At 40.3% G+C, this 26702-nt stretch overlaps 1 protein-coding gene across 6 annotated transcripts in view; it reads right to left on the bottom strand.

Moving 5' to 3' along the window:
* Positions 1-7653: 7653 nt before the first annotated feature.
* Positions 7654-26702, bottom strand: part of LOC134207971 (rab11 family-interacting protein 5) — a 78633-nt gene continuing 59584 nt past the window's right edge. Inside the window, exons 3-5 of one of the 6 annotated variants that reach the window (XM_062684069.1) lie at positions 23081-24652; positions 8436-8490; positions 7654-8306 (exon numbers count right to left, since the gene is read on the bottom strand). In XM_062684069.1, coding sequence (XP_062540053.1) covers positions 8460-8490; positions 23081-24652 — 1603 coding nt within the window. In that variant the 3' untranslated portion in view covers positions 7654-8306; positions 8436-8459. The remainder of the gene's footprint in view (positions 8307-8435; positions 8491-23080; positions 24653-26702) is intronic. The other 5 variants (XM_062684070.1, XM_062684068.1, XM_062684071.1 and 2 more) reach the window with 5 other exon arrangements.

The raw sequence follows: 26702 nt of genomic DNA, 5'->3' as shown, positions 1-26702 counted from the left end.
CTCGGTCTATCCCAGATATAAAAAGGGGTATCACTAAACTACTCACAAGTTATGGCACACCAAAGATGATCGTGTGCGATAATGAAGTTGCCCTAAAATCTATAGAAATACGTGGTCTTCTTCAAAGACTTAACGTCGAAACCTACTACACGCCATCAGATCATAGTGAGGTGAATGGAATCGTAGAGCGATTTCACTCAACTCTAAGCGAAATTTTCAGATGTATCAAACCAAAGTATCCCGATTTATCAAACAAAGAAATATATAAAATTGCTAATACATTATACAACACAACCATCCATTCTGCAACTAAAATGAAACCTATAGACGTATTTTTGGAATTAAAGAGGGAGATGAAAGACCCTAAATCTCCAGAGAATACTAGAAAATAGGAATGAGATCATAGACAAAATTGTGCTAAATTTGGAAGACCGTCAGAAATAACTTACTGATAAACATAATAAGAACAGGGAAAAGGAACCAACTTTCTCAGTAGGCGACCCCATATACATAAAAACCTCAGGCATCCCCGATAAAAGAAGGCAAAAATTCAAAAAACAAGTAGTTAAAGAAAATAGGAGAAAAACACTCATCGATCGTAGAAACATCAAGTTACATAAAACTAAGCTAAAAAGGAAAAGGAAAACCTAGAACTCACTAAATGTCGTCTGAAACCCTTTCAAATTTTACTTACTCACATACGAATAATTTTAATTTCAGAAAATGATCGTTTGCTTTGTTGTAATGCTTGTCCAATTCACCACCGCTCATCTTCTAACAATAGAGAACCTATATGAAAACCCGCTACTGCTTATTAAAGAAAGATCATGCAAAGTTCAAATAGGAACAATAAAAATAGTTCATCCCATAAATATGACCCTAATAGAAGAAGCAATCGAAAAGCTAGCTAGTTTCTCCCACATGAAAGTTTCAACCACCAACCCTCTAACACACCTAGTGAAAACTAAAGTACAGCAGCTATACGCCACGTTCTACGGATTGAGACCGAAAAATCATCGCAGCAAAAGATGCGACGTTATTGGCACTGGTCTCAAATTCATCGCCGGAACTCCTGACGCGCATGACCTCAGGCTAATCAATTTAACAATGAATGAGCTGATAAGTCAAAATAATGAGCAACTGAAAACAAATATGCAACTTAACGAGAGAATTACGCATCTCACCAACAGTATCAACAAGATCATCGAAAACTCTTATATCAACAAAGTAATCTTAGATGAAATTGAGACAATGGCAACATTGTTTAACATCGAAAGTATCAACCATCTAATGGAAAGCATCCAAGACGCAGTAACCCTTACAAAAAGTTCACTTGTAAACAGTAAAATTTTATCTCTACGGGAGTTGAACACCATAAAAACACTTCTACAAGACCAAGGAGTAGAGATAAACTACCCGGATGAAGCGCTCCAGTTTGTTATCCCGAAGCTAGCATGGAAAGATGATATCTTACTATACTTGCTCAATGTTCCACAATTGGAAGATACCACATCAAGTATCTTAAGGATCTACCCTCTGGTGATCGGCAACCGGACCTTACATCAATATCCAACCCACATAGTCAAAAGGAACTTTAATCTTTATACAACCAAAAAACCTGAAGACTTCGTTCAAAAATCAGCATTCCTAAGCGAACTACGTGACGAATGTTTAAGATCGCTGATTCATGGAAAGAAGGCAACATGCAGTTATACCACACAGAACAACACAACACAGGATCTCATAACGGAGAATTCCATATTGATTTCTAACGCCCGAAATCAAACTCTTCATTCTAACTGCGGACCGGATAACAGAACTTTAAACGGGAATTTCTTAATTTCATTTGCAAACTGTACAATACTGTTCAATAACCAACACTTTAAAAACGGAGAGCTGGTGAGCGAAGTAGAAATTATCCAGAGAGCTTTCCATAATCTCGAAATCAATTGGAAAGGACATAAAACTTACGACTTGGAAAAAATCAACAGCGAAACTATCAGCAACAGGAAGAAACTGGAACACGTATACCTGAAGCAGAATCATCTCAACCTTAAATTTTGGAGTATCCTAGGAGGTTACACTACAATACAAATTCTCGGTATAGTTGCAGTCATCCTTTTTCTACGTAAAAAGATTCTTGGACCAGTTAGCTCTAATGCCATAGATTCCGGAACGGGACGTTCCTCACTTACGGGGGGAGTAGTTACAAACGGAATCGATCAGCAACCATCTATCCCCAGTATAGAAGACATCAAAGAACGGATAAAAATCATTCAACAGCAACAACAACAATTATCATCCGCTTTAGCTGCATTGAGCCATCAGACCTGAAACCATAACCCTGCAGTCATCATGTTGACGACCCATGTGTCGCCAACACAGCACAAACCACACTTCACCGGACGGCGAGGTCTTATTTCGCTACGTTAGCGTCTTTAACTCAAGTTAGGGAACATTAGCTAGGGACGTGAGGCCTTTGTACAATTCATTTGATTTGCAATAAATCAGTCTGTTCTAGATATTAACCGCGTACACATCGGAGTTAGTTTTTTAAAAAACGTCTCCCGAAGTCCCTACCCGTAACTTATATATATATATATATATATATATATATATATATATATATATATATATATATATATATATATCATAATTTTGTTTTATTCTGATTGATTGACAAGAATTTTGATAATATAATTAATGCATATAAATTGCAATATATCTTGCTGACGTCTAAACATCTTTCTCTTTTAAGCGCATAGGAAAAATAGGATTTATTTTCGTTGGGAAACGTTTCCCGACGAATAAGTACCTATAAGTATATTATTTTGTTACGGCAGTCTACCCGTTACAGGACTTCTAGCCTATGCTTTCTACGTGCTTGAAAGAGAAAGATGATTATATGTCAGCAAACTCTATGAATTAATAATGAGCCATTTAAATTGTAGAAACAGTTGTGAAACAATACATTTTATTGTTTAGAACAGAAATTATGACAATAAGTAAACATTAGAAATTATTGTTTTGTGTTTCAAAATGTATGAGAAAAAACGAATTTTCTTACTGTTACGGTAACTAACAACCATACTTTTCTATTGTAAAAGTCTCAATAACAATAAATTTTATGGTGTATCACATTAGATTGTATTGTCTATGTATTGTAAAATTCACATCATTTCTTATTGTTATTTTAATGTTTTTTATTTAATTGTAACACAAAAAGTTACTGTTTTTTTATGGTAATTTTTATTCGGGTATATTTTTGTTTGCAGCATTACCACTGGCGAAGTAACCGTCCGTATACTCGGTTTACTTGAAGAGGTAAACGATCGCCATCATCGCTTATCGGAGAAATGGACACTCTTTGCGAAAATTGGTTATCGGAATTGTGGGAGCCGAGGTGGATGCCGTATCTTATGATTAGGTTCGTACCAGAGACGTTGTATATAATATTATCAATTCGGTGCAAAACCGAATTATAGCCATAACAAAGTTGGATTTTTCACAATCCATACGTTAAACCTAACTTCGGAAGTGGTGCGCTGTTTTCATTTGGTGATGTGCTATACAGCGCACTACTTCCGAAATTAGGTTTAATGTATGGATTGTGAGAAAAATCCAATTCCGATAGCGGCTATAATTCGGTTTTCTACTGAATTTATAATAACATCGTCTCTGGTTCGTACGATGAAAAAAATGTTATGCTTTTCTTTATTGACACATTATTTTTGACAGGCTAAAGCCTGCAAACAGGAGAACCTTACTGATGGAGATGCAGATAAAGCTTAGGAGATATTTCTCAGCGGCGAATAACCTACAAACTATCAAACTGATGGAAGTAATAAAATAAAAAGATAAAACTTTGAATAATTATATTTCATTTGAAAAGGAAAATTAAATGGAGGGGTGAGAGGTTTCATTTTGGGCAAATAAAAAGTTTGTTTCTGAATTTACATATTCCATTCTCTTCTATTTAACAGTGTAACCATTTTGATCTGACATCTGTACAATTTGTTTTGAAAGTTCAAACTTTTAATTTTCGGGTGGTATGTGGCTTTCAAAACCATGGTTGTTGGCGTACTTTCGTTTTGAACATATGCAACTCTCTACGAAAAAGAACCAACACAACTTTTTATTTTAACCAATGTTTCTTTTAATTTGATCAATGATTTTTCTTTCTGTGCAGGGAAGTTGAGAAAATTTCCCACCCGAAAATTTCTTAGATCGGACCGGGAATCGAACCCAGCCACCTTCAGCATGGTCTTCCTTTGTAGTCGCGACTCTTACCGCACGGCTAGGGAAGGCCCCATGACATTCTTGTACATATGTATCCGCTCGTCGTCGCACAACACACGCACACCCACCCTTAGATTCCAGTCCGACGGCGATGGTCATCCCGGCCGTCCGTGTTCGTGAGTGCTAGATTGCTTAATGCTTTCCCGGTCAGCTGGCTCGAGCCGGACAGCGTGCCCCATGAAGCGGAATATCGGTTGAATGGAACCCTTCGTGTGTTTCCATGGTCAGGCCGGATTCCAGTGTCTACTAGCTTTCAACTGTTGCTGTGTTGGATTCGCTTCCCTCCGACCGACCGTGTACTCCCCAGAGAGGTTTTCGGGTTCAGAAGATGTCACCTCCGGCATTTAGCACTCTCGCGCCCCTCTGCTGCAGCAGCAGTAGTAGCAGGTACCTGCGTGGGTGGCTAGCTCAACTGACTGCCTGTCTGACAACGACAGAAGTTACGGTTTGCTGGAGACGCTGGCAAAGTTCGAAATCAGACTGAACAATGAAGGTATTGTTAGTACATTTCAAGAAGTCGGCGGGCAGACTAAACGCTCTGTAGTCCGTCGCTAATAAGAAAGCTGAACTGGAGACTTTGTGAGGATTATCCCATAGCGGATCAGGTATAGTGTTGGAACACGAATGCCATCTTCTGGAGGTTCTGAAGAGGAGGCAAATGCAGTACACTAAAAACTAGACCGGGTTTTCGAAAAAGCAGATCGAATTACGAGAAGACAGATCGACGGTGGATGCATTCAGGCTGGTCGTTGAAGTTTCAGAAAGCAGCCAAGAAGCAGCGGCGCGGCAATCGGTTTTGCGCGGTGGTAACGATTGACGTCTAAAACGATTTTAACAGTTCCGGTTGTGAGGCCATCGCCGCAGCCCTTGTTTAGGATCCTTGAGAGATACTTCCAGAATCGGACTCTGATTAACTAAACAAATTCATGGCAGAAGTCGGTTACGGCGCGGGGTGATGCATAAAACTCCATACTCGACCCTGCTTTTATATTATCGCTAGGAATGCTTCCGATCTGCTTAGCTCTAGCAGAGGATATCGAATGCTACCAACGGAGAGAAACCAGAAATGTGAAAATGATGGCCAGACTGGACCATATGGTCAAGTGATACCAAGAGTGGGACAATGCGGAGAATGAAAGGCTCATACTCAATGTGTTGAAGTGACTGAACAGGGAATATACAGATATGAACTTCAATCTCTCACAGTTTCCTGTCTCGACACGGCTTTTTCTGCCAACATCTGCACCAGCATGGCCATGCGTCGTCGCCCTTTTGCCCGGCGTGTGTCCATGTAGACGATACTTCAGGGCACGCCATATTCAATTGCCCGAGGTTTGCGGAAGTAGGCAAAGAAATACCTGCCCAAAGAGCGGATAAATCGCAAAGCAAAAATGTCACGAGGAAAACACAAGGAATGTGTAAGCAGAGTTGTGACCCAAATACTGTCGAAGCTGCAGCGTAGATGGAGAAAGGATCAGCGAATAAACGCCGGTAGTCTGCCCTCCGACTCGAGTCAAGTACAGTTAATATACTATTCCATCACTTGTTTGAGTAAAAGCATGAGTACTAGAACGCTAGTGGCGCCGTAGTCTTTTAAATTATTTTGTCAAATTATGCTACAACAAGCTTCAATTGGCCATAATTTATGCATCATGTTGTAGTGCATAAGTGTTAATACCAATTAAAAGAAGAGGTGGTTGTTGAAAATATTATAATAAAAAAAATAAGCGATTGTATGTCATACCCCAGAAACCCATTGCCCAGAAAGTGATTCCCTAGAAATTAATTCCCCTGAATGCACTACTCCCCAGAAAATCATTCCCCAGAATACCACAATCCCCAGAAAGACATTCCCCAGAATACCCCTATCCCCCGAAAGACATTTCCCAGAAAGCCTCCATCCCCCGAAAGACATTCCCCAGAATGTCCTAATCCCCAGAATACCATACCCCAGAATGCACCATTTCCTAGCTTAGACTAAATACTTCGTAATCCCGGGAAAATGCGTATTTTTAAAGAAGGAGTCATCTACACTTTTGCCTTATTCCGGGCAAATGCATACTTTTAAAGAAGGAGTCATCTACTCTTTTGCTTCAACCCGGGCAAATGCGTATTTTAAAGAAGGAGTGATTTACTCTTTTACCTTTTCCGGGCAAATGCGTACTTTCAAAAAATGAGTGATTTACTCTTTTACCTTTTCCGGGCAAATGCATACTTTTGAAGAAGTAGTTATCTACTCGTTTGCCTTTTTCCGGGCAAACGCATACTTTTAAAGAAGGAGTCATCTACTCTTTTGTCTTATTCCAGGTAAATACATACTTCTAAAAATGGAAATCATATATTCTTACGACCCATTGCATTTCATACTCTTTTCAACGATTATGCCAAGTGGGCATTATGCCAAACAGCTTTATGCCAAACGGCATTATGCCAAATGGCATTATACCATATGGGCTTCCCCCAATATGAACAACGAGTATAATGGATTATATGCGCCTTCGTATTATATGTGAGCCCTAACAAACATATCAAATGGGCTCCATTCCGGGCAAATGCGTGCATTAAAATAAGGCAGCATATGTCGTTTTGCCTTATTTCGGGCAAATGCGTACTTCAATATAAGTATTTTTGCATAGAAATATAGTATCTAGTATTTTTAATTTATAGAAATGACAGCGAAAAACATAGTTTCTTAGACTGATACCTTTTTCTGGGAAACGGGTCTTTCTGGGTTTTTGGTTTCTGGGGAATGGGTCATTCGGGGTTTTTTTTTCTGGGGGATGGGTCACTCTGGGGATTTCTTTTCGGAGAAATGGTGCATTCTGGGGAATATCATTCTGGAGAATTGGTCGTTCTGGGAAATGGAATTCTGTGAAATACCATTCTGGGGAACTGATTCTGGGGATTCGTATTCTGGGCATTGACATACAACCAAAATAAGCCATACAATTAGATACTAAGGATGAATGTCATCAAAAATAAAACAATTTGTTTACTCATAACTCAACGCTAAATAAATGTATTTCCGATCATACTGTTGAATCAATGGAAAAATCAATGTGTATAATTGTATCCGGCTGTGTTCCTGCATGTTATCATATTGTCTAGCTATAAAGGTTTCCCAGCCCGCACAGTTGATGCACAATGAATAGACGTATAAAAAAACTTGTATGTGTTTGAGTTTTCATCTCTATGTTCGCTGGTTGAAAATATTCCTTCGCTAACTTTATGTAATAAATCATTACAAAAGAAAATGAATGCACATAAATCAATTAATAAATTCCATCTTAGGTACGACATTTCTGTTCAGCAAAAAACCAATCTCGCGCCAATATCAATAAATACAAGGCCCTCTGTGGTACTGAGTTTTATTCACTTTTCGAACAATGCCATGCACAATACGCGTACATTTCTGATATTTTAAATGTAAATCTTATTTTAACTTGATATAATCTTACTAGAGTGGAAAACTGTTGCAGAACGTGAAAATAATAATATTGTTTAAAAGTGATTCGTTTGTAGTTATAGAATAAAATTAATAGGTTTTTAAATATACATTTTTTTGTTTACCATAACTTTCAATAATCTTTCATTTTCCGTATGATTCAACTTTGAAGGCACCATAAATTGTATCAAAAAGTGGTACTTAAAATATTGTCTTTTTAAATTTTTGTATAAATTTGAAAATATTTCGAAACATCAGTTAGTAAGAGGAAAAGTACGTGTATACAAAATGGGACAGAGGTAAGGATTGGGATTAGGCAATTTTTGTATGGGTATGCTTACCGCGACAATGAACAACATGGTCACAACGCTACACGAATCAGTTCTGTTGTTAGTATTTTAGGTGGTAGGTAGTAGTGGACGATTGACATTCGTTAACAGGTGGATGGGTAGCGATGACAGGTGTATCATACTTAGAGCCGCACTCGTTGCCGGACTACAGATAAACGCACTCCATCAGCTGCTTGCTTATACCGCTGTAAGGAAGAAGGGCAAATCATCCACTGTAAGTAGAGAAATGGGTGTGATTCCGGTTTAATCCACGCAGGCAGCAAAACAGATAGAATAGTTTAGATGTGTACTGATAGGAGAAAATGTTAGATAGGAAAAGAATTAAATCTAGTTTTACTAACATATTTACATGAATTTACCCTTCTCTATTCCTTTATATAAACGGTTTTGAGCAGGCTAAAAAGGGAAGTAAAATAAAAATAAATTTAAAGAAAACCTTATACTCTATGATTGTTAAAACTTGCATACAATATGATTTGAATGACTTATAGAATCCGATGTTTTTTCAATAAAAAAATATAATCAAATTCGACCTTATCGTGTTGATTCAAATTTTGTACTTAACAGGATACATATTGCTGGTAAAAAATTACAATTTTCTGTTACTCAATTGTATCAATATGCCATGAGTGAGTGCCTACAGGTAGTATCTACAATGGCGACAAACGAGCCAACATTGAGTTGGCGATGAAGCAAGTTCTTTGGTAGAACACGATAAATGACCGAAAAACTGACAAATTCTTCAGCAACAGCCTGATTTGCATTTATGTACCAATAAACGATAACCGGAACTATAGTTCCGAAATTACATATGTTATGCTCCTGTGGTGCAACAAAGTAATATGCGGCATGGTGTCTCCTACGGTAGACTTTTCTCTTCAATGTCAACAGTTGGCAGTTGTGGTCGGGCGGCATCTAGCTTGTAGGCTGGCTAGCTGGCGAAGCTCATCGGTCCGTCAACGCCAACGTCCTACGAAAGGAGAAGTGGACTAAGTCACCGCGATGAGCACAGATGCTCGTAGATCGTTATTCGTACGAACTACGGTTCGAAATAATCCACAAACGGCCGAAGGAGGTCGAGGTGAACCCTCTGTTTGTTGACAAAGATACAGGTCGCTGTCGCAAGAATTCGATCAGTAGAATGCCGTCATCTGCTTAGCGGCCCAATGTCCAGCTGCCACTTACTTACTTTTACTTATGGATCCTGTACACCTCCAGTGGTGCAAAGGGCCGACTTGAAAGATGCCCGGTTATCGCTTTAACCTGTTGCCAGGTTAGATTTCGGCCGACTTCTTTTATTTCTTTATTGAGGCTTCGCCACCATGAGCCTCTGGGTCTGTTTCTGCTGCGATGTCCCGCTGGGTTCCAGTCTAATGCTTGTTTACAGATTTCGTTTCCGCCCCTACGTAGAGTGTGCCCGACCCAGCCCCACTTCCGATCCTGAATTTCTGTTGCTATCGGCCTCTGGGGACAACGACGATGGAGCTCGTTGTTTGAGATCCAGTTGTGAGGCCACCAGGCCCGAATTATATACCGCAGGCATCTGTTAATGAACACCTGCAGCCGTTGAGTGTTCTCCACTGATACACACCATGTTTCGCTAGCGTATAACAGCACAGATTTCACGTTAGAGTTGAAAATTCGTATTTTGGTGCGTTCACTTATCTGCCTGTTTTTTCCAGATATTTCTTAAACTCGCAAAGGCAGCCCTTGCTTTCTTGATCCGTGCGCCTATGTCGATCTTGGTACCGCCGTCTGACGCCATTTGGCTACCAAGATATTGGAAGCTTTCAACATTCTCTCTACTGTGAAACTGGAAGGAGTCACCGTGTTTACATCCAACGATTTGATTTTGTTGACGTTGATGACGAAACCTGTCGAAGAGGAGCGCTCGGCAAGGTCGTTGAGCTTACTCTGCATATCAGAGCGCCGTTGCGCGAGGAGTGCAACATCATCCGCCAATTCGAAGTCATTTAGGTGCTCCATGGTTATAGGCTGCCATAACAGCCCGCGGTTTGGTTCACGGTCAATCGCATCTACCAGAGTCTCGTCGATTACGATGAGGAACAGTAACGGTGATAGAATACATCCTTGCCTCACACCAGCTACGACCCGGATAGGGTCGGACAAGATCCCATTGTGCAGCACTCTACACGAGAAGGCCTCGTACTGTGCCTCGATGAGGCCGATGATTTTCTCAGTTGCGTCTCAGGGCGCCCCACATATTCTCGTGATTGAGACGCTCGAAAGCTTTTTCGTAGTAAATGAATACCAAGGAAAGGGACTCTAGGAATTCGTTGACCTGCTCCAGAATGATGCGGAGGGTGACAATATGGTCCACACAGGATCTTCCGGCACGGAATCCGGCTTGCTGCCGCCGGAGAGTCGCATCGATCTTCTCCTGAATCCGGGCTAGAGGTGTGCGCCGGTCCAAAAATCGACGGCGGCGGCGTTTGTCAGAATTTTTGTCGGCGGCGGCGGCGTTTTCGGCGTCACGCCGAAGAAAGCCATTTTAACCGGCGGCGTGAATCGGCGTGGTGACGTTCCCGAAGATTTTTTTTTTTTTTTCATTTTTTCGGGATATTTCCAAGACACCAACAGGAGCATCTTTTCCAGATTTTTTTTCTCCAAAATATTCATTTTTGGATTTTTTTTTTTCGATTTTCCACAGGAACTACTTTGCAGCTCTTTGTAATTCCCAAGGAAAATTGTTTGGAATTTCAGGGGAAAATAATTCAAAATTTGCATGAGAAACTTTTCAGAATTTTCATGAGAAATTGTTCTAAATTTTGTACTCCAGAATACTCAACAAAATATTTTGTCAAATTTATACTGAATATTTTTCGGAACATCCACGGGAGACTCTAAGTAGTTTTTACGGGATTTTTTTTTAAATTGCCATGGAAAGTTCTTCGGAATTTTCCAGAAGTTCCACAGGGTGACTACTACTTGGAAAACCTGGAAAAATGATGGAAGTATCAGAGTATTTCTGACACAATCAGGGAACTTTCAAACATAAAAAACAACAAATTTATGAATTGAACACGTATGGATCGTGGTTCCGACGTTTATCCAGCTTCAAAGGAATATACCTAAAGAAAGCTAAGCATTTATTCGGGAAATCAATTAGGTTTTGCTTGTGAAATCTTCTGAGAATTCGCTCGGAAACTCTACATGGTAATTTCCAAGATGAGTCCTCGAATAAATTCCAGGTGGAATTTCTAAAGCTAATTCAGGAGGAATTTCCGAAAGGATTCTTTAAAGAAATCCCGCAGTAGAATATGAAGAGATTTTCAAGAAAAAAAAAAATCTTAAGGAAATTGTGAAGGATTTCTGCTGAAAAAATTTTCGATGGAATATCGAATGGATTTTCCAAGGAATTCCCAGAAGAATTTTCAAAAGAATTTCTTAAGGTATTCTCGAACTAACTCTCAAAGAAAGTCAAAGAATTCCTCAGAAGGATTCCAAAATTAATTTATGAATTGATCCCGAAGGTATTTCGAAATCGATTTCTATGTAAATTTTAAGAGAACTTCCGAATGTTCAAAGGAATTTGTAGAAGAGAAACTCTCTAAAAATGACCGAAAAAAATTCCGGAGAAGTTACTCGAAGAATTTCTCAAAACAAATATCTAAAATAATCTCCTCTAGGAATTCTAGAAATAATTTCCAAAGAAATTACTGAAGGAATTTATTAAAAATTTCTAAAGAAATTTGTAAAGAAATTTCCGAAGGAACCTCCAAAGGAATTTTCCTGAAAATATCCAGAACAATTCCTTAAGGTGTTTTCTAAAGCTTTCGTAAATAAATTCTCGAAAGAATTCTTAAACAATCCCCAAGGATTTCAAAAAAATCAGAAGCATTTTCCGAATGTATTCCCAGTAGAGCATAAGTATTAAAACGCTAGTGGCGCTGTAACCATTAAAATTATTTGGCTTCAATAAGCTTAATTTGGCATATGTTGTCTATCATGTTGTAGTGTATGCTTGGTTACATCAACAACATCGGTTTGACCCTTATACTACCGGTTTTTTAGCTGCTATGTTTGAGCACAATTCCATTTGACTTTTTGTCACTTTTGAGTTAACCCAATGAATGAGGTTCATTTCTTATGTACTTCCATAAATCATAATAAAAACTGCGATTTTGTATGCCCATGAGTGAAAAAAAATACCAAGTCATAGTTCCATATTGAAAGTACCCGCATAACAGAATTTACATGAACCAATTGCTCAAAACTAAACAATGTTTCGATCAAACTAAATCGCTTCACGGTAATCCAGCGAATGATGAACAACTTAGCAAAATTTTAAAAGATACGAACTTTTTCATCATCTGTATTTCCGAACGAATTTCTAAAGGAATTCCTCAAAACATTTCCGATGAATCTGATATGAGCCAGCCGTGGGCTGAAAATCTCATTAAAAGACATTAAAATTTCCGAGGAATGTGTTAAAGGATTTTGTAAAAGAATTTACAAAGAAATCGTCAAATGATTTTCTGAAAGAATATCCGTACGAAGTTTTGAAGAAATTCCCGAAGAAAGTCCCAAACAAATTTCCAGAACAATTCTTGAAGAAGTTTACTAAAGTTCCACTAAAGAAATTACTAATTAAAATCGATCGAATTTTCGAAGAAATTTTAAAAGAATATCTTCAAAAATCTCCAAAGTATTTTACGAAGGATATCCGAGCAGCACACATGTTGGAGAAAAGTTGCAGTAACTTATATGCAACCAAATTTGGTCACATTTGAGTTGCACCAACCAAAATCAGTGTGAATTGTACTACTCGGGTACCTAAAGGATTTTTTTATGGAATTCTGAAGGAAGTTCCTAAGGAATTTCTGAGGGAAATTTTTTCGAAGCAATTCTTAGAATGTCTCTTTGAAGGAATTTCCAATTTCATTTCCTGGAGGAATTTTCAAAGGAATACCTGAAGGAATTTTTGATTGAATGATTGAAGCAATTTCTAGATTAACTAATTCATAAATCAGGGCCATAAAGCAAAACCATGCAGAAGGTGGCTTGGTTCGATTCCCGATCAGGTCTAGGAAATTTTCGGGTTGGATTTTTTTTACCTCCCTGGGCATATAAATGTATCATCGTGTTGGCCTCACGAAGTGCTTAATTAACACTAAACTGCGAGGCGGCAATGTGCTAGTGGGATATGCAACCTCTGCCAATAAGAAGAAAAAGATGACGAGAAAAAATGTTTTGAGGCTACCAATAATTTCTTTTGAAAAACGTGTTTCGTTTGACTTGTTTGAATTGATTATCTTGCTGCAAAAATCTGAATATTACACGTTTGTTTTTATCTTAAAATTAATGTAGAGTACCTGAAAAAAACTGGAAAAATTAGGGAATTTTGTTTTCACAGTTGAGTAGGCACCTTGTTCCACTAAAATTCAGAATTTTTAAGTGAAATTTTAGAATTTTCACGGAAAATGTTCAGTATTTCAACGAAATTTTTTTTGGAAGGATTTTGGATTTCTACGGGAGGTTCTTTGTATCGTCTATGAGAAATTCTTCAAAAGTTCAAATGGAAAACATTTAAAACAGGAAAGGGTCGTCGACCAAATAACTTTGGGCTAGATGGACTTCGATCAAATGATTTGCTTGGTCAAACTACATATTCAGCCTAACAACTTTCGGCTTGTGGCTTTCCTCCGAATTACTTTCTGCCAAACGAGAAAAATTATATTTCAGCGGGAAATTCTTCGGAATTTCCACTCACAGTTTTTCACTTTTTACTGAGAGGTTTTCGGAATTTCAACGGTAATTTTCAAGGAAATCATTGGTATTTTCACGAAAAATTCTCTGGGGTTCCAACGTGATGATGGGGAGATCATTCGGGAAATTCTACGGAAATTCGACTGAATTTTCAAAATTTCCACGGAAAATTCTGCGGACTTCTTCAAATTAGAATCGGCGTGGAAAAATATGGATCAGCGGCGTGGCAAAGTTTTAAACGGCGGCGCGCCGATGTAAAAATGCCGGCGGCGTGGCGCGGCGGCGCACACCTCTAATCCGGGCTAGGATAATTTTACACAGAACTTTGAGAACGGTACACAGCAACATAATGCCTTCGAGGAGGGAGCCGTCAGTGTCACAAACTGCTGTTCGGCATACTTCTCTCCAAGTAGCCACTCATCCCGCAAGGGGAATTGTGTTGAAAATGTCCTGTAAGGAAAACTACTAGGGATTGTGAGATCACTTGGAACAAGGACAGTTTGTCCCAATTAAACATAAGCGGTAACAACGAAATGTGTGTAAAACTGCGATTTACAGGGTTCCCTTCCATGAAACCGAGTACCCATAATCGGTAAATACAAGCTTCTTGCTTAAGATGTATGTGTAGTGAGGCCACCTCAAAGAGAGAACTTCGAGAGCAGCCGTATAAGTCGAATAAAGAAACGCACCAGTTAGGGCCCTCCTTAGCCGTGCGGTAAGACGCGCGGCTACAAAGCAAGACCATGCTGAGGGTGGCTGGGTTCGATTCCCGGTGCCGGTCTAGGCAATTTTCGGATTGGAAATTGTCTCGACTTCCCTGGGCATGAAAGTATCATCGTGTTAGCCTCATGATATACGAATGCAAAAATGGTAACCTGGCTAAGAAACCTCGCAGTTAATACATAACTGTGGAAGTGCTTAATGAACACTAAGCTGCGAGGCGGCTCTGTCCCAGTGTGGGGATGTAATGCCAATAAGAAGACCAGTTATTGTAATTATGCACGCAAAAAAAAAGCGTTCATGAATTCGTGAACTAACGAGTTCACTGTGTATTTTTTCGGGAACAACAGTCACGGATTCGGAAATCCGACGCAATTCTTCACAGTCCCCAAAATGGCAACAGTTGGGCATTATGCGTCCACAGTTTTGATGGAAGTTGAAAAGGATGGGAAGTAACTTCGATGTCTTATTGGATATACTTGCTACGCCCTGTTTAAACCTGGAGCTATTGAAGAACTAAACTGGTGAGCACGTTCCAATTATTTACTTTGATTTCTTCAATCGCTGTATAAAATTTTAAAAATTCCTGAAATTGATCACTAAATGCGTACAGGGCATTGTTTGCTTCTATTGCCGTGGATATTGCGGGAGTCTCAGATATCTGGTTCAAGCTTTAGCTAGCAACGGTGGCTCTTCTCGACCTTCTATTCCCTGAGTAGCTAGTACGAATAAGGGCGTCCTTGTGAAGTTTTGCTGTACCTGTTATGAACAACTAGTACATCCCATTCCCTACACTCACTTAAGAAACTAGCCTTGTTTCAGAAGTAAATTCTTTTTGTAGTACAGCAACAGTTCGCTAACTGGGCGCTTTTTAACTGGACTGTTTTTTAACTGGGCGTTCGCTAACTGGGCCAAAGCCCAGTTAAAAAGCAGTTATCCGTCAAAAAACAACAACAAAGACTCGGTGACGAGGGGATTCTGAATGGTATATTATTTAAGCTTCATATAAAGCACGATCACAACAATGCATCGCGAATTCCCTCGTCAGTCCAGTTAAAAAGCGGCGTTCGTTAACTGGGCTGGTGTTTTAGCCCAGTTAGCGAACGGTTGCTGTACTAGTTTTCGTAACAAAAAGGGCACCATTACGGAGCATGAAATCTGATTAAACTATTCTTAGTACTACTTGACCAACACTCCCAGCCGAGAACACGGATTCGGAAATACAGTCACGTTTTCTGGAACGTTCTGGAAAACGTGACTGGTGTTCCCGAATACATGAATTAAATCACGGTGTATTTTTGCTGGTCCACGAATTCGGGAACGCTTTTTTTTTGCATGACCACATCCTTTGAAGATTACCTAAGTTAGACTGAATTGTCCTAACATCACTCTTTTGACGCTACATAAGACATCCATAAACCAAAATTGGCCGTACAGTCTTTGTGTAAATCAATTTAATATATTCTGGGTTAAGATCCCAAGTTTTACCAAAGATTGGCCGAAATCAGGTTCTTTTTTTTTGCCTTTCTCGTATACTAAGTATACGTAAAGGCTATAATTTCACTCCAAACCAAACTTTTGATAGAAGGCTCGGAGACCCATAGTGTTATATACCAATCGACTCAGCTCGACGAATTGAGGTGATGTCTGTTTGTGTGTATGTATGTATGTGTGTGTGTATGTGTGTATGTGTACAAATTTTGTAGACACACTTTTTGGAACTTAGCATTACCCGATTTACTCGCAACAAGTTGCATTCGACGGGGAATGCGGTCCCATTGTTTGCTATTGAAAATTGGCCTGATCGGACATTGCATTTCGGAATTATTGAAAAATCATTGTTTTTTCCCAAGGGTCCCCCCTTGGAAAAAAAATTTCAAAATCGAAAAAAAAAAAATGTTTTCAAGAATGGTGGAAATGCATAGTAATTAATGCAAAAACATGCAAAATGATAGAAAATATGCGATCTATCCCCCTAAAGTGCTTTTTTGACCTTTCCTATGTGATTTTTTCAGTACATTTTACGATGCACGAGAAAGGCACCATCGCCGCTAGGTGGATTAATCTGGGTTTTAATTTTTATTTAGGTGTTTTTTTAATTCTAGATTAAGTTCAACACCGGCCGAAAGCAGGTCTGGTAGCGAGTGACTTTTTAGTGACTTGGTCACTATTTTGAGTCTAGTCACTAAAAAGTCACTATTTGCATTCCAAAGTCACTGAAGTCACTATTTTTGCATCGCCTATTGCAAAAAAGTTCAAAATAAAAATCATTTGTATCTACTACTTATTATAAACAACCAAATCAAATGTGAATCTGGTAGTAATATATAAAATTTGGAAAATATGTTTTTTGGTCCAAGCATGTTGTGAAAATCGTGAGGTTAGGTTACTTCCGATTCATATCAACTATTATCTTTTTCTTCACGAATTATTTAAAATGCGCTGACCTGGAGTAAGGAGTATGTTTTGTATGTTTCTCAACGTAGTCAGGATGGATGATGAGCGATAAGGACATCGATGACAGATGATAGCGACATGATTTTCGCTTTGAAGCGGGATGCTGCTCAGAAAAGTTCTGAGTACAAAAAATTGACGGCGCATGGGGTTCTATTGAGAGCCTTATGCCCTGTCTCGAACATCCAGTGCAAGGGCCTGGATGAAATAACCGAGGCCAGAGACCTGGTCGATGCACACCAGTGAAATGTCGAGATCCAGGAATCTGCGGTTCGGCTACGCGGGAATGCAGGTTGCCTCATTCCAAGTACATCTGGTCGAGGCCAAGAAGGTAATGGATAAGGCTTAACTGAAAGTGGGTTGATCAGTATGCCAGCTGAGCATAAGCCAACCACTTCAGGCCTGCTTCATGTGTCTTGGTAACGGTCAAAAATCTTATGACTGTGAAGGCCCTGATCACAGTAAGCTATGCCGTAGGTTTGGAGCTGAAGGCCACCAAGCTCGCACCTGTCAGGCTGCACAAAGGTGTCTGATCTGTCCCCCGGGTACAGACAACATACACCTTACCGGTGTTTAGGCCTGTCTGGCCTCTAGAAGGGTCCAGACACGCAGGTAACACAGCTAAGCCTAAACTACTCCGAGGCGGCTCATCTGCTGCTACAACAGTCGGTTACTGAATGTAAAGCTGATGTAGCCCTGCTGTCGATACCCTTGCGATACCGCATCCAGGAGATATTATCATCACCTGATGATAAGGGTTTCTGTAATAACCGAGACAAACGAACGAATTGCGAGTGGAGTTAAAATTAAAACACATGTTGTTAGGTTGGATATCGCAAATCAACTGCGATCATCGTTTATTCGATAGAGTTTATCTGACGATTACTCTTTATCTCTCATCATTCTCGGGGTGCGTTCGTAGGGCTGATACAACAACTCCTACACCCTTTAGTTTTCTGCCTATGTCTCACTTAATCAATTAGATGTTTGTATTTACAATTTCAAAACAGAACAATACGTAGGAAGTCTCAGAGAAGACATTTACTAGTAAATTATGTTTTATATACACTACATCTTTTATTACACAATAAAGTTATAATAATCTAATGACTTCTAAAATATCTATTTTGTCAACTTATCGTCATTTTAAACATCATTAAGCACAAATACATACAAAATATCCACAAAACTATTTTTTTAAATCCCTAAATACTCTCAATACGTAATTGTAGGTATAAGATTATCACAAGCGAATACAAACCAAAGCGTTTTTCTCACATAATATCTTTTTGTCCATTCGTAATGGCTATGGCCATGGCGCTCATTCTTCCTTGAGCACCAGAAACAATAGTCGTGTTCATCCATTGCACAAAGAAAATCACGCACAGCTTTAATTATTCCTCTCTATCCGTAACTAATGGTTAAGGATTCTACATTTATTCTTTGGAGTCAATATAAAAACAACAGAAATGCTTTTCTCTATCACAAACAAAAATGTACAAATTACATGGTAATCTACGTCATACCAAAAAAATGCAAAAAACGAACATATCATAACGTGACTGCAACACAAAAAAATCTTTCTCAATAAAATGTATATAGTGTTGAAAAACAAATGCTTCACAAACCGAAACGGGCAAACACGCAGAGCATTGATCAGATGAAAATCATGCAAAACCCGCCAAACGAAGCAAAAAATCACATCAAATGTCGACCTTGTGAGGTTTTCACTATAAAATAATAATTAGCGCCATTTCACATGCAAAAGCAATTTTTCACGCTATGCTATTCCCACACATACACATACACTAAAACATACAAAACTACTTTGGCAAACATTTTAAAATTGTGAAGAAAAAATAGTCCAATTTGCGCGGTAACACTATTCACCAAACAACTTAAGTAGTTACTCCGGAAAAAAAATCACGCCAAAAGCACCATTGCCGGCGGTCGTGAAAATACAAAATAATTGCGCGCAGTGCACGCACAATAAACGCCTATTTCATCTTCGTCGCCACTGTAATAACCGAGACAAACGAACGAATTGCGAGTGGAGTTAAAATTAAAACACATGTTGTTAGGTTGGATATCGCAAATCAACTGCGATCATCGTTTATTCGATAGAGTTTATCTGACGATTACTCTTTATCTCTCATCATTCTCGGGGTGCGTTCGTAGGGCTGATACAACAGTTTCATCATAGATAGCAAAGGAAAACAGTGTGACGATGCCTAGGAGAACCAAACCTCCCGGAAATCGACAACCAGCGTACTGGTGTGCAGACACAATTGCAGATCTTCGTAGAACCTGTCTTCGAACTAAAAGAAGGTTGCGACGTGCCAGATCAGACGCTGAAAAGGTCGACAGACACCTGGTGTTGACAGCGAGCAGAGCTCTGAACTACGAGATTTAATGTAGTAAGAGAGCCTGCTTTGAACAGCTGTGCAGGATGGCGAACGACAATCCATGGGGAGACGCATACAGGATGGTGATGGCTAGGACTAACAGCACGCCTCCTGAGAAATCCCCGGAGATGATGGCCAGAATAGTCGAAAGGTTGTTTCCGAGACATGAATCAACGAACTGGCCCGCTACACCGTACGAGTCAGTCGACGTGGTACCGCTAGTGACTAACGAGGAGCTTATCGTAGCTGCAAGAAAACTTGAGCTCAATAAGGCACCAGGCCCGGATAACATTCCAAACCTGGACCTTAAACATGCTATTCTTGCTGATCCAGATATGTTCAGGAGCTGCCTCCGAAGATGCATGGACTTCACAGGTCGCTGGAAACGGCAAAAATTGGTGCTATTACCGAAGCTCGGCAAACAGCCGGACGACCCTTCGGCATATAGACCAATTTGCCTACTCGACACAGCTGGAAAGCTGCTAGAGAGGGTTATCCTGAATATATTGTCGGCTTATACAGAGTGTGCTGGTGGCTTATCTAGCAACCAGTATGATTTCCGTAAGGCCCGTTCTGCCATCGAAGCAATTCGATCGGTAACGGATACGGCTAAGATAGCGAGAGCATTGAATAGGCAAGGTATTAGGCACTGTCCATTGATTACACTTGAAGTTAAAAATGCGTTTAATAACGCTAGCTGGGCAGCTATTGCTGACTCCCTGCATCGATTGAGGGTTCCGGATTATCTGTGCAGGATACTGAAAAGTTTTTTTCAGAATAGGGTGTTGATATACGACACGGATGTTGGTCAGAAGTCGATCGAAGTGTCGGTTCTGTGGAATATCATGTACGACGGAGTATTACGCTCAAGTCTCCCGGCCGGTGTGAAGATTGAAGTCTTCGCGGATGACGTAATGCTAGAGGTAACAGGAGACACTCTAGGCGAAGTCAAACTGAAGGCTTCATACGCGATTAGCAAAGTAGAGGAATGGCTCAGATCGAGGTGGCTGTCCCTTGCACATCACAAGACAGAAGTTGTGATGGTGCATAACCCCCATGGGTTGCAGCAAGCGAGGGTAAGAGTAGGGACCTGCACAGTTAACTCCGTGAGGTGTGTTAAGCATCTGGGCGTGATGATCGACGATAAGCTCAATTTCACGAGCCACGTCGATTATGCATGCCAGCGGGCATCATTGACGATAGAATCCTGATCACGAATATTGTCCAACAGATCAGCGGTGCATAGTCAGCTGCGTAGGTTGATTGCGAGTGTTTTTTTTTTACAGGGAGTGATGCTACTGCACTGACCCAGCACACGCGTAGTAGTTGCCAAGCTACCACATGGCAGTCTCACCCACTAAACCCTCCTTGGGGTCCAATCCTTATTTCCCCTTGGGACAGCTTTTCAGCATTACTTCGGGAGGATAGGCTGTACTTAATGTACACATTCACACACACTATTTGAGACAAGGCAAGTGAATTGAGCAAGTCGCTTAAATCGAACGCGAACTGAACGTGTACAAACGCGTAAACACCTTATTTCAATTCATTTGAACGAAAATAAAGTTGAACATGTTCAACTTTTGGCAAGTCAATTGAATTCAACTAAGTTGTTCAATTCACTCGCCCTGTCAAAACGTAGCTTGATACTGAGATAAAAAACAGTTCACAGTATATGTCATGTTTGAATCACCCCTTTTAAGATTTATGGCTAGCGAAAAAAAAACTGGATACGTCAGCAAGCTCTATGTAAATAAAATAAGCTTAATGATACACTTTTATTTTAAAGAAGCGGAGATAAATATCTCTCTATAAAACATTGTATTATTGCTGAATTTGCGTGATGAGCCAACATTCCATCCAAGGTTTTGTTACCCTATCAGCATTAATAAAAACAACGATGGAACCAAGACGAGCTCGGTGGTCTAGTGGCTACCACTTCTGTCTTATAAGCAGGTTCAATTCCAGACTCGTTCCTTTCCTACTTCGTATTTCTATTTTTAGTTTCTTCTGTTCTGCGTTGAAACAAAACAATTCCTACTGTTATAAATAGCCTTCTACACTTCTTCTTCTCCATTTGCATTACATTCCCCACTGGGACGTTGCCGCCTCGCACCTAGTGTTCATTAAGCACTTGCACAGTTATTAACGGCGAGGTTTCTAGTCCAAGTTACCATTTCTGCATTCATATATCATGATGCTATAACACGATGATACTTTTATGCACAGGGAAGTCGAGACAATTTCCAAACCGAAAATTGTCTAGACCGGCACCGGGAATCGAACCCAGCCACCCTCAGCATGGTCTTGCTTTGTAGCCGCGCATCTTACCGCACGGCTAAGGAGGGACAGATATTAGAGAGTGCATTGCTTGTGATTAGTCCTAAATCAATATCTGTGGTAACAGATAAAAGTGATGCTACTCTCATACAATAGTCTAGGCTTGTACCAGAGTCTATTATATATAGAGTTACGCAAAGAGTGAAGCCAAATCTACCTATTGAACTGTCAAACCATCTACCTATCGAGCAAAGTCAACAAATGCTTGTTGGTAAGGCGGAAGTATTGTTATCGCCTAATGATTATTATGGCGAATTAAAACGCATGAATTGAAATGTATTAGATTAGTTCTAGAAACAGCTTCAGAAAACTTCAATACACCCCCCAATAAAGTAGCAAACAAGAAACTCACGTGTTTGCACTCTGTGGGTGACTTGGTTATCGAATTAAAAAGCTTTAGCAGTGAACACTCCCGTGAAGTCACTTTAAGGGTTGAACAAAAATGAAAGTTGCAAACACAATAGACGAATCCAAGTAAAAATAAGAAATCACACGACGGTGTTAACTTTGACAGATCCTACAGCGCAGCATAGGAAGATCGTTTTAAAATGCTTATAATAAATTCTAGACAAATTGTAATTAAAATCTGATTGATGTATGAGTATGATACGGAAAAAGTTCCGAAGTTTATGATAGATACATTTTTGGAAAATATACAAAAAAATGAGATAAGCTTCCAAATAAGTAATTCAGAACTTTTTCCGTATCGTACATCAATCAGATTTTAATTACAATTTGTCTAGAATTTATAATAAGCATTTTAAAATAATATTCCTATGCTGCGCTGTAGGATCTGTCAAAGTTAACACCGTCGTGTGTCTTCTTCTCATTTTTACATGGATTCGTCTATAACAAGAGGATCATTCAGAATAAGTGTAAGAAGATCCTCTTTGCGGAACTCTATATAATAGACTCTGGCTTGTACCACCTACGAATTTGTGCGAATTGCTTAATGCTTATGCTAATAAGAACAACGATGGAACAAAATCGGTATCGTTAAAGAACGTTAAAGACGAAACACAGAGTACGCTGTGAAAAACTGTGAATCCATATAGGCGACAATTTGTTGAAATACCAAACAAATCTCACCCTTGTTGTCCCTCAAATTGAGATTGGAGCTTTTTTAGCGAATTATCTTTACTAAGTACAAAATTTGAATCAAAACAGACACAGTCTATAAGAACGGAAAAAAAAAATTTAGCTAGGATTAAAGTGAATAACATGTCATGTCAAGATACTCTACATCACGCCCGGTGTATCCGTGAGTAAGTAAATAAAACCAAACAAACTAAAAATCATCCAGCCTCAAAAGCACACACACGCAAAAACACACTCACCTCTTGGTGGGATTCGCCTTCTGGTAAGGATTCTGCAGTATCCGCGGATGGCATTCCATCACCTTCAGTAGCAAACTATCGAGATAATCCTCCAGCTCTTTCACCTTCTGCTTCTGGTAGCTGACCTCATTTTCCAGATTGTGGGCAATCTTCATCATGTCCTCACGCGTTTTGCCCTCGTACTTGGCGAGAATCTCCGGCGACACTTCCGTGACCAGCTTGCTCTGGCGCGCCGTCAGGAAGGCTACGGGCAAATCGCCCGTTCCGTTGCTCCCATTCTCGCCCCCGATGATGATTCGCTCGTTCACGTGATGCTTTGTACCGTTCAGCTGCTTCCTGCTGCCGGAAAGGTTCTCCATCGATTCCGCTCGATGTTCTTTGATAAAGTGTTTCAACTTCTTGGTGAACGAAGTGCTGTCTTGTTTCTCCATCTTGGGCGATGGTTGATTTATCGACTTGCGACTGTTGCTCACGCTGTTACTCTTCAAGGGTCCATTATTGACGATCAGCTTGTCACTTACTTTGCTGATGTCTTGCGATCCGGCACGAGGAAGTGGTTTTGGTTTATCGAGTCCTTCCGCGTCATCTTTATGGGACTTATCGGTGAACACTGGAGAAGTTGGTGCCGTGACTGAGATGGGTGCTGAAACCGTTGATTCCTGAGGTGTTTTCTTCTGATGATGTTCTTCGTCTTCTTCCTGCTGTACGGAAAGCATAACACGTGAACTCTCCCATGATCGTCTTTTCAACGAATCTGTACTGCCTATTTCCAGGTGTTTGCCATAAAGTTTCTGTTCCCATTCATCGACCTTAGCGGTAGGCGCTGTTTCAGTTTCATTTTCCGATAATAGTCTGGGTGGTTTAGATGGCGGTAAAGAAATTGTTTTGTGTTTCCTCGTTTCATCTGGCGTTGAGGAGCTTGATTGCGTTGTTGATTTAGCCGAAATGTGACCAGCCCCACTTTGGGCCCTGATGTTCAATGAGCTTCCGGAACTCTTATGTGAAAGATTGTCAAAAACGAATTCATCTTCATCTTCACTGATCACTCCTGGGTCTGCGTCGCCGAACGTTTGACGTGATTGTCTGGACTGCAATCCACTAGGGGTTCCGATACTTGAATAGCTGCCCGAAAATGACCCATCGTCAGCTGCCATATCTGATGCCTTATTCTTCTTTTTACCAATCCCACTTATGTGTACTTTCGATCCTAGAGATTTGGCGAACTTTTTCAAACTCTTTCTTTTTTCAATTGCGCCGATACTGAGCAAGGAACCCCCAACGTTGGACGCCAGATTGCTGATGGAACTTTTGTTCTTCTCTTTCTTGCTAAGATCCGTTAGCGAACCAGCCTTGACGGTGAAAGCTATTCGAACTTCCAGTTCGCCTCGTTCCTTTTTCTTTTCCTTTCCGGGTTTGCTCTGAAGTTTGAACCACCGGGAGCGTGGTCGCTCGTACACATCGATCTCCTTGAGGGGAAGCACGACTTGGCCGAGAAACTCATCGATGCCGAGCGTGTTGTGGTGCAGGGCTGTGAAAACCAATTCCGCCCGGTTGCCTTGCGATGGGATTTGCCTGAAAATGTGGAGTACGATCATTAGTGGGTAACTAAAAAGTGAATTAATTTGTGAAGGTTTTTATGTGTAAGTAGAAGATCCTCGAAAACAGATATTTTTGGATGATTTTTACAGGTAGGTTTGAAGATTAAACCAGATTTTGATAGCTATCGTAATAATGTGATCTATCTCGACACTTTCTCAGCATGAGTTTCAAGCGATCCATAGAGTTATCATTGGCTAATGGAATCTAGCTTGGTTTTAAGAATTTTTGTCGTCTGATCTAGAACCAATCCCAACTGACTTGATGATGGTTGTGCCGTATCCGGATATCTAGTCTATTGACAGAATCCTCACATTCAACACATTTCAACACCAAGAAATAAAACTGCTAACCTGATAAAAACCATCTCTCGACATCATCGATCCAATAGTCTTTTATCCGGCTAGTGATAAGACAAGCAATGGTCGACTTCTACATATATGACATCAAAATAACGTGCATTGTCATTGGAAACACAAAACAAATACTTTCCTCAGTGTACAATAATAACCTTGATAATAACGTACCAAAATATTTCTGGACTATACCCTAAACCGACTGATTGTGCCTGCGACGAACTCGGAGTACTTCCCCTAGACATCCGCAGTATGAATACAATCCGACCATTACTTCAATGCAGTATGCTTGTGCTCAAGACTCGTGACGGCATTCAACCTGCAGCTACAATAGGGAAAACTGTCTAAGGTCAAGACTACACACGTAGCAGCTTCTTTTGGTGTCAGGACCTGCAAGCCAGCCTTTGAAAAAAAAATGCAATAATCAACAATAGAATACGGACCGGAACGATTGGCGGAGACCACAGCAACGAAAAGGGACTAGCGATTGGAAGCTCGGTTCTCACTCACTCACTCATGTGTCCTGAGCACTGAGTCAGATTTCTGTCAACTTCCTTTAATTAATTGCTGATGCTACGCCGCCACGAGCCCCTGGGCCTCTGCTGCGATGTCCTGCTGGATTCCAGTCCAGCGCTTGCTTGCAGTTTTCGTCTTCGCTGTTTCGTAATGTGTGGCCGACCCACCTCCATTTACGCTTTCGAATTTCTGTCGATATTGGCATCGTAGATGGAGCTCAGCATTCGAGATCCAATTGTGAGGCCACCAGGCCCGAATTATAAAACGTAGACATCGGTTGATAAATACTTGCAGTTTCTGCGTAATTTCTCCTGATACACATCCCACTGACGTATAACAATACAGATTTTACATTTAAGTTGAATATTCGAAATTTGGTGTGTTGACTAATCTGATTTGATCTCCACACATTTCATAAACTCGCAAAATCATCCTTAGCCTTCCTGATCCGTGCTCCTATGTCGATCTTGGTATCACCGTCCGACGCTAACAGGCTACCAAGATATTAAAAGTTTTCGACCTTCTTCACTGCTTGCCCGGCTACCCTAAAGTTAGAGGGGTTGTTTATGTTTACATCCAACGATTTGGTCTTGTTGACGTGGATGATAAGACCCGTTGAGGAGCAAATCAGAGCGCCGTTGTGCTAGTAGAGCAATATCGTCAGCCAAATCGAAGTCGTTTAGATGCTCCATAGTATAGGCTGCCAGAGCACGGTTTGGTACACGATCTATAAGCACCCACCATTATCTTCAATTACGATGAGAGGCAGTAGCGGAGATAGAATACATCCTTGCCTCACCATAGCGGCTACCCGGATGGGATCAGACAAAGCTCTGTTATGCAGGACGAGGATGAGGCCGACGATTTTATCTGGAACTCCCTTGCGTCGTGGTTCAGATGATCGAATGCTTTCTCGTAGTTATTGAATACCAGGTAGAGGGACTCTTGGAAATCTTTGACTTGCTCCAGAATGATTCGGAGCGTGACAATATGGTGCACACATGGTCTTCCGGAATCCTGCCTGCTGCCGTCGGAGGTTCGAATCTATTTTTTTTTTCCGGTATCCGATTTAGGATAACTTTGCACAGAACGCATAGAGCAGCTGATGGTTGGTCGGGCGTCAAAATTTGAACGTTTCAGTTTTCACCGACATC

Source organism: Armigeres subalbatus, chromosome 1, assembly GCF_024139115.2.
Source record: "Armigeres subalbatus isolate Guangzhou_Male chromosome 1, GZ_Asu_2, whole genome shotgun sequence".
Classification (NCBI taxonomy): Eukaryota; Metazoa; Arthropoda; class Insecta; order Diptera; family Culicidae; genus Armigeres; species Armigeres subalbatus.
Note: the sequence above shows the minus strand (reverse complement) of the source record. Positions and strands in the feature narration are given on the sequence as shown.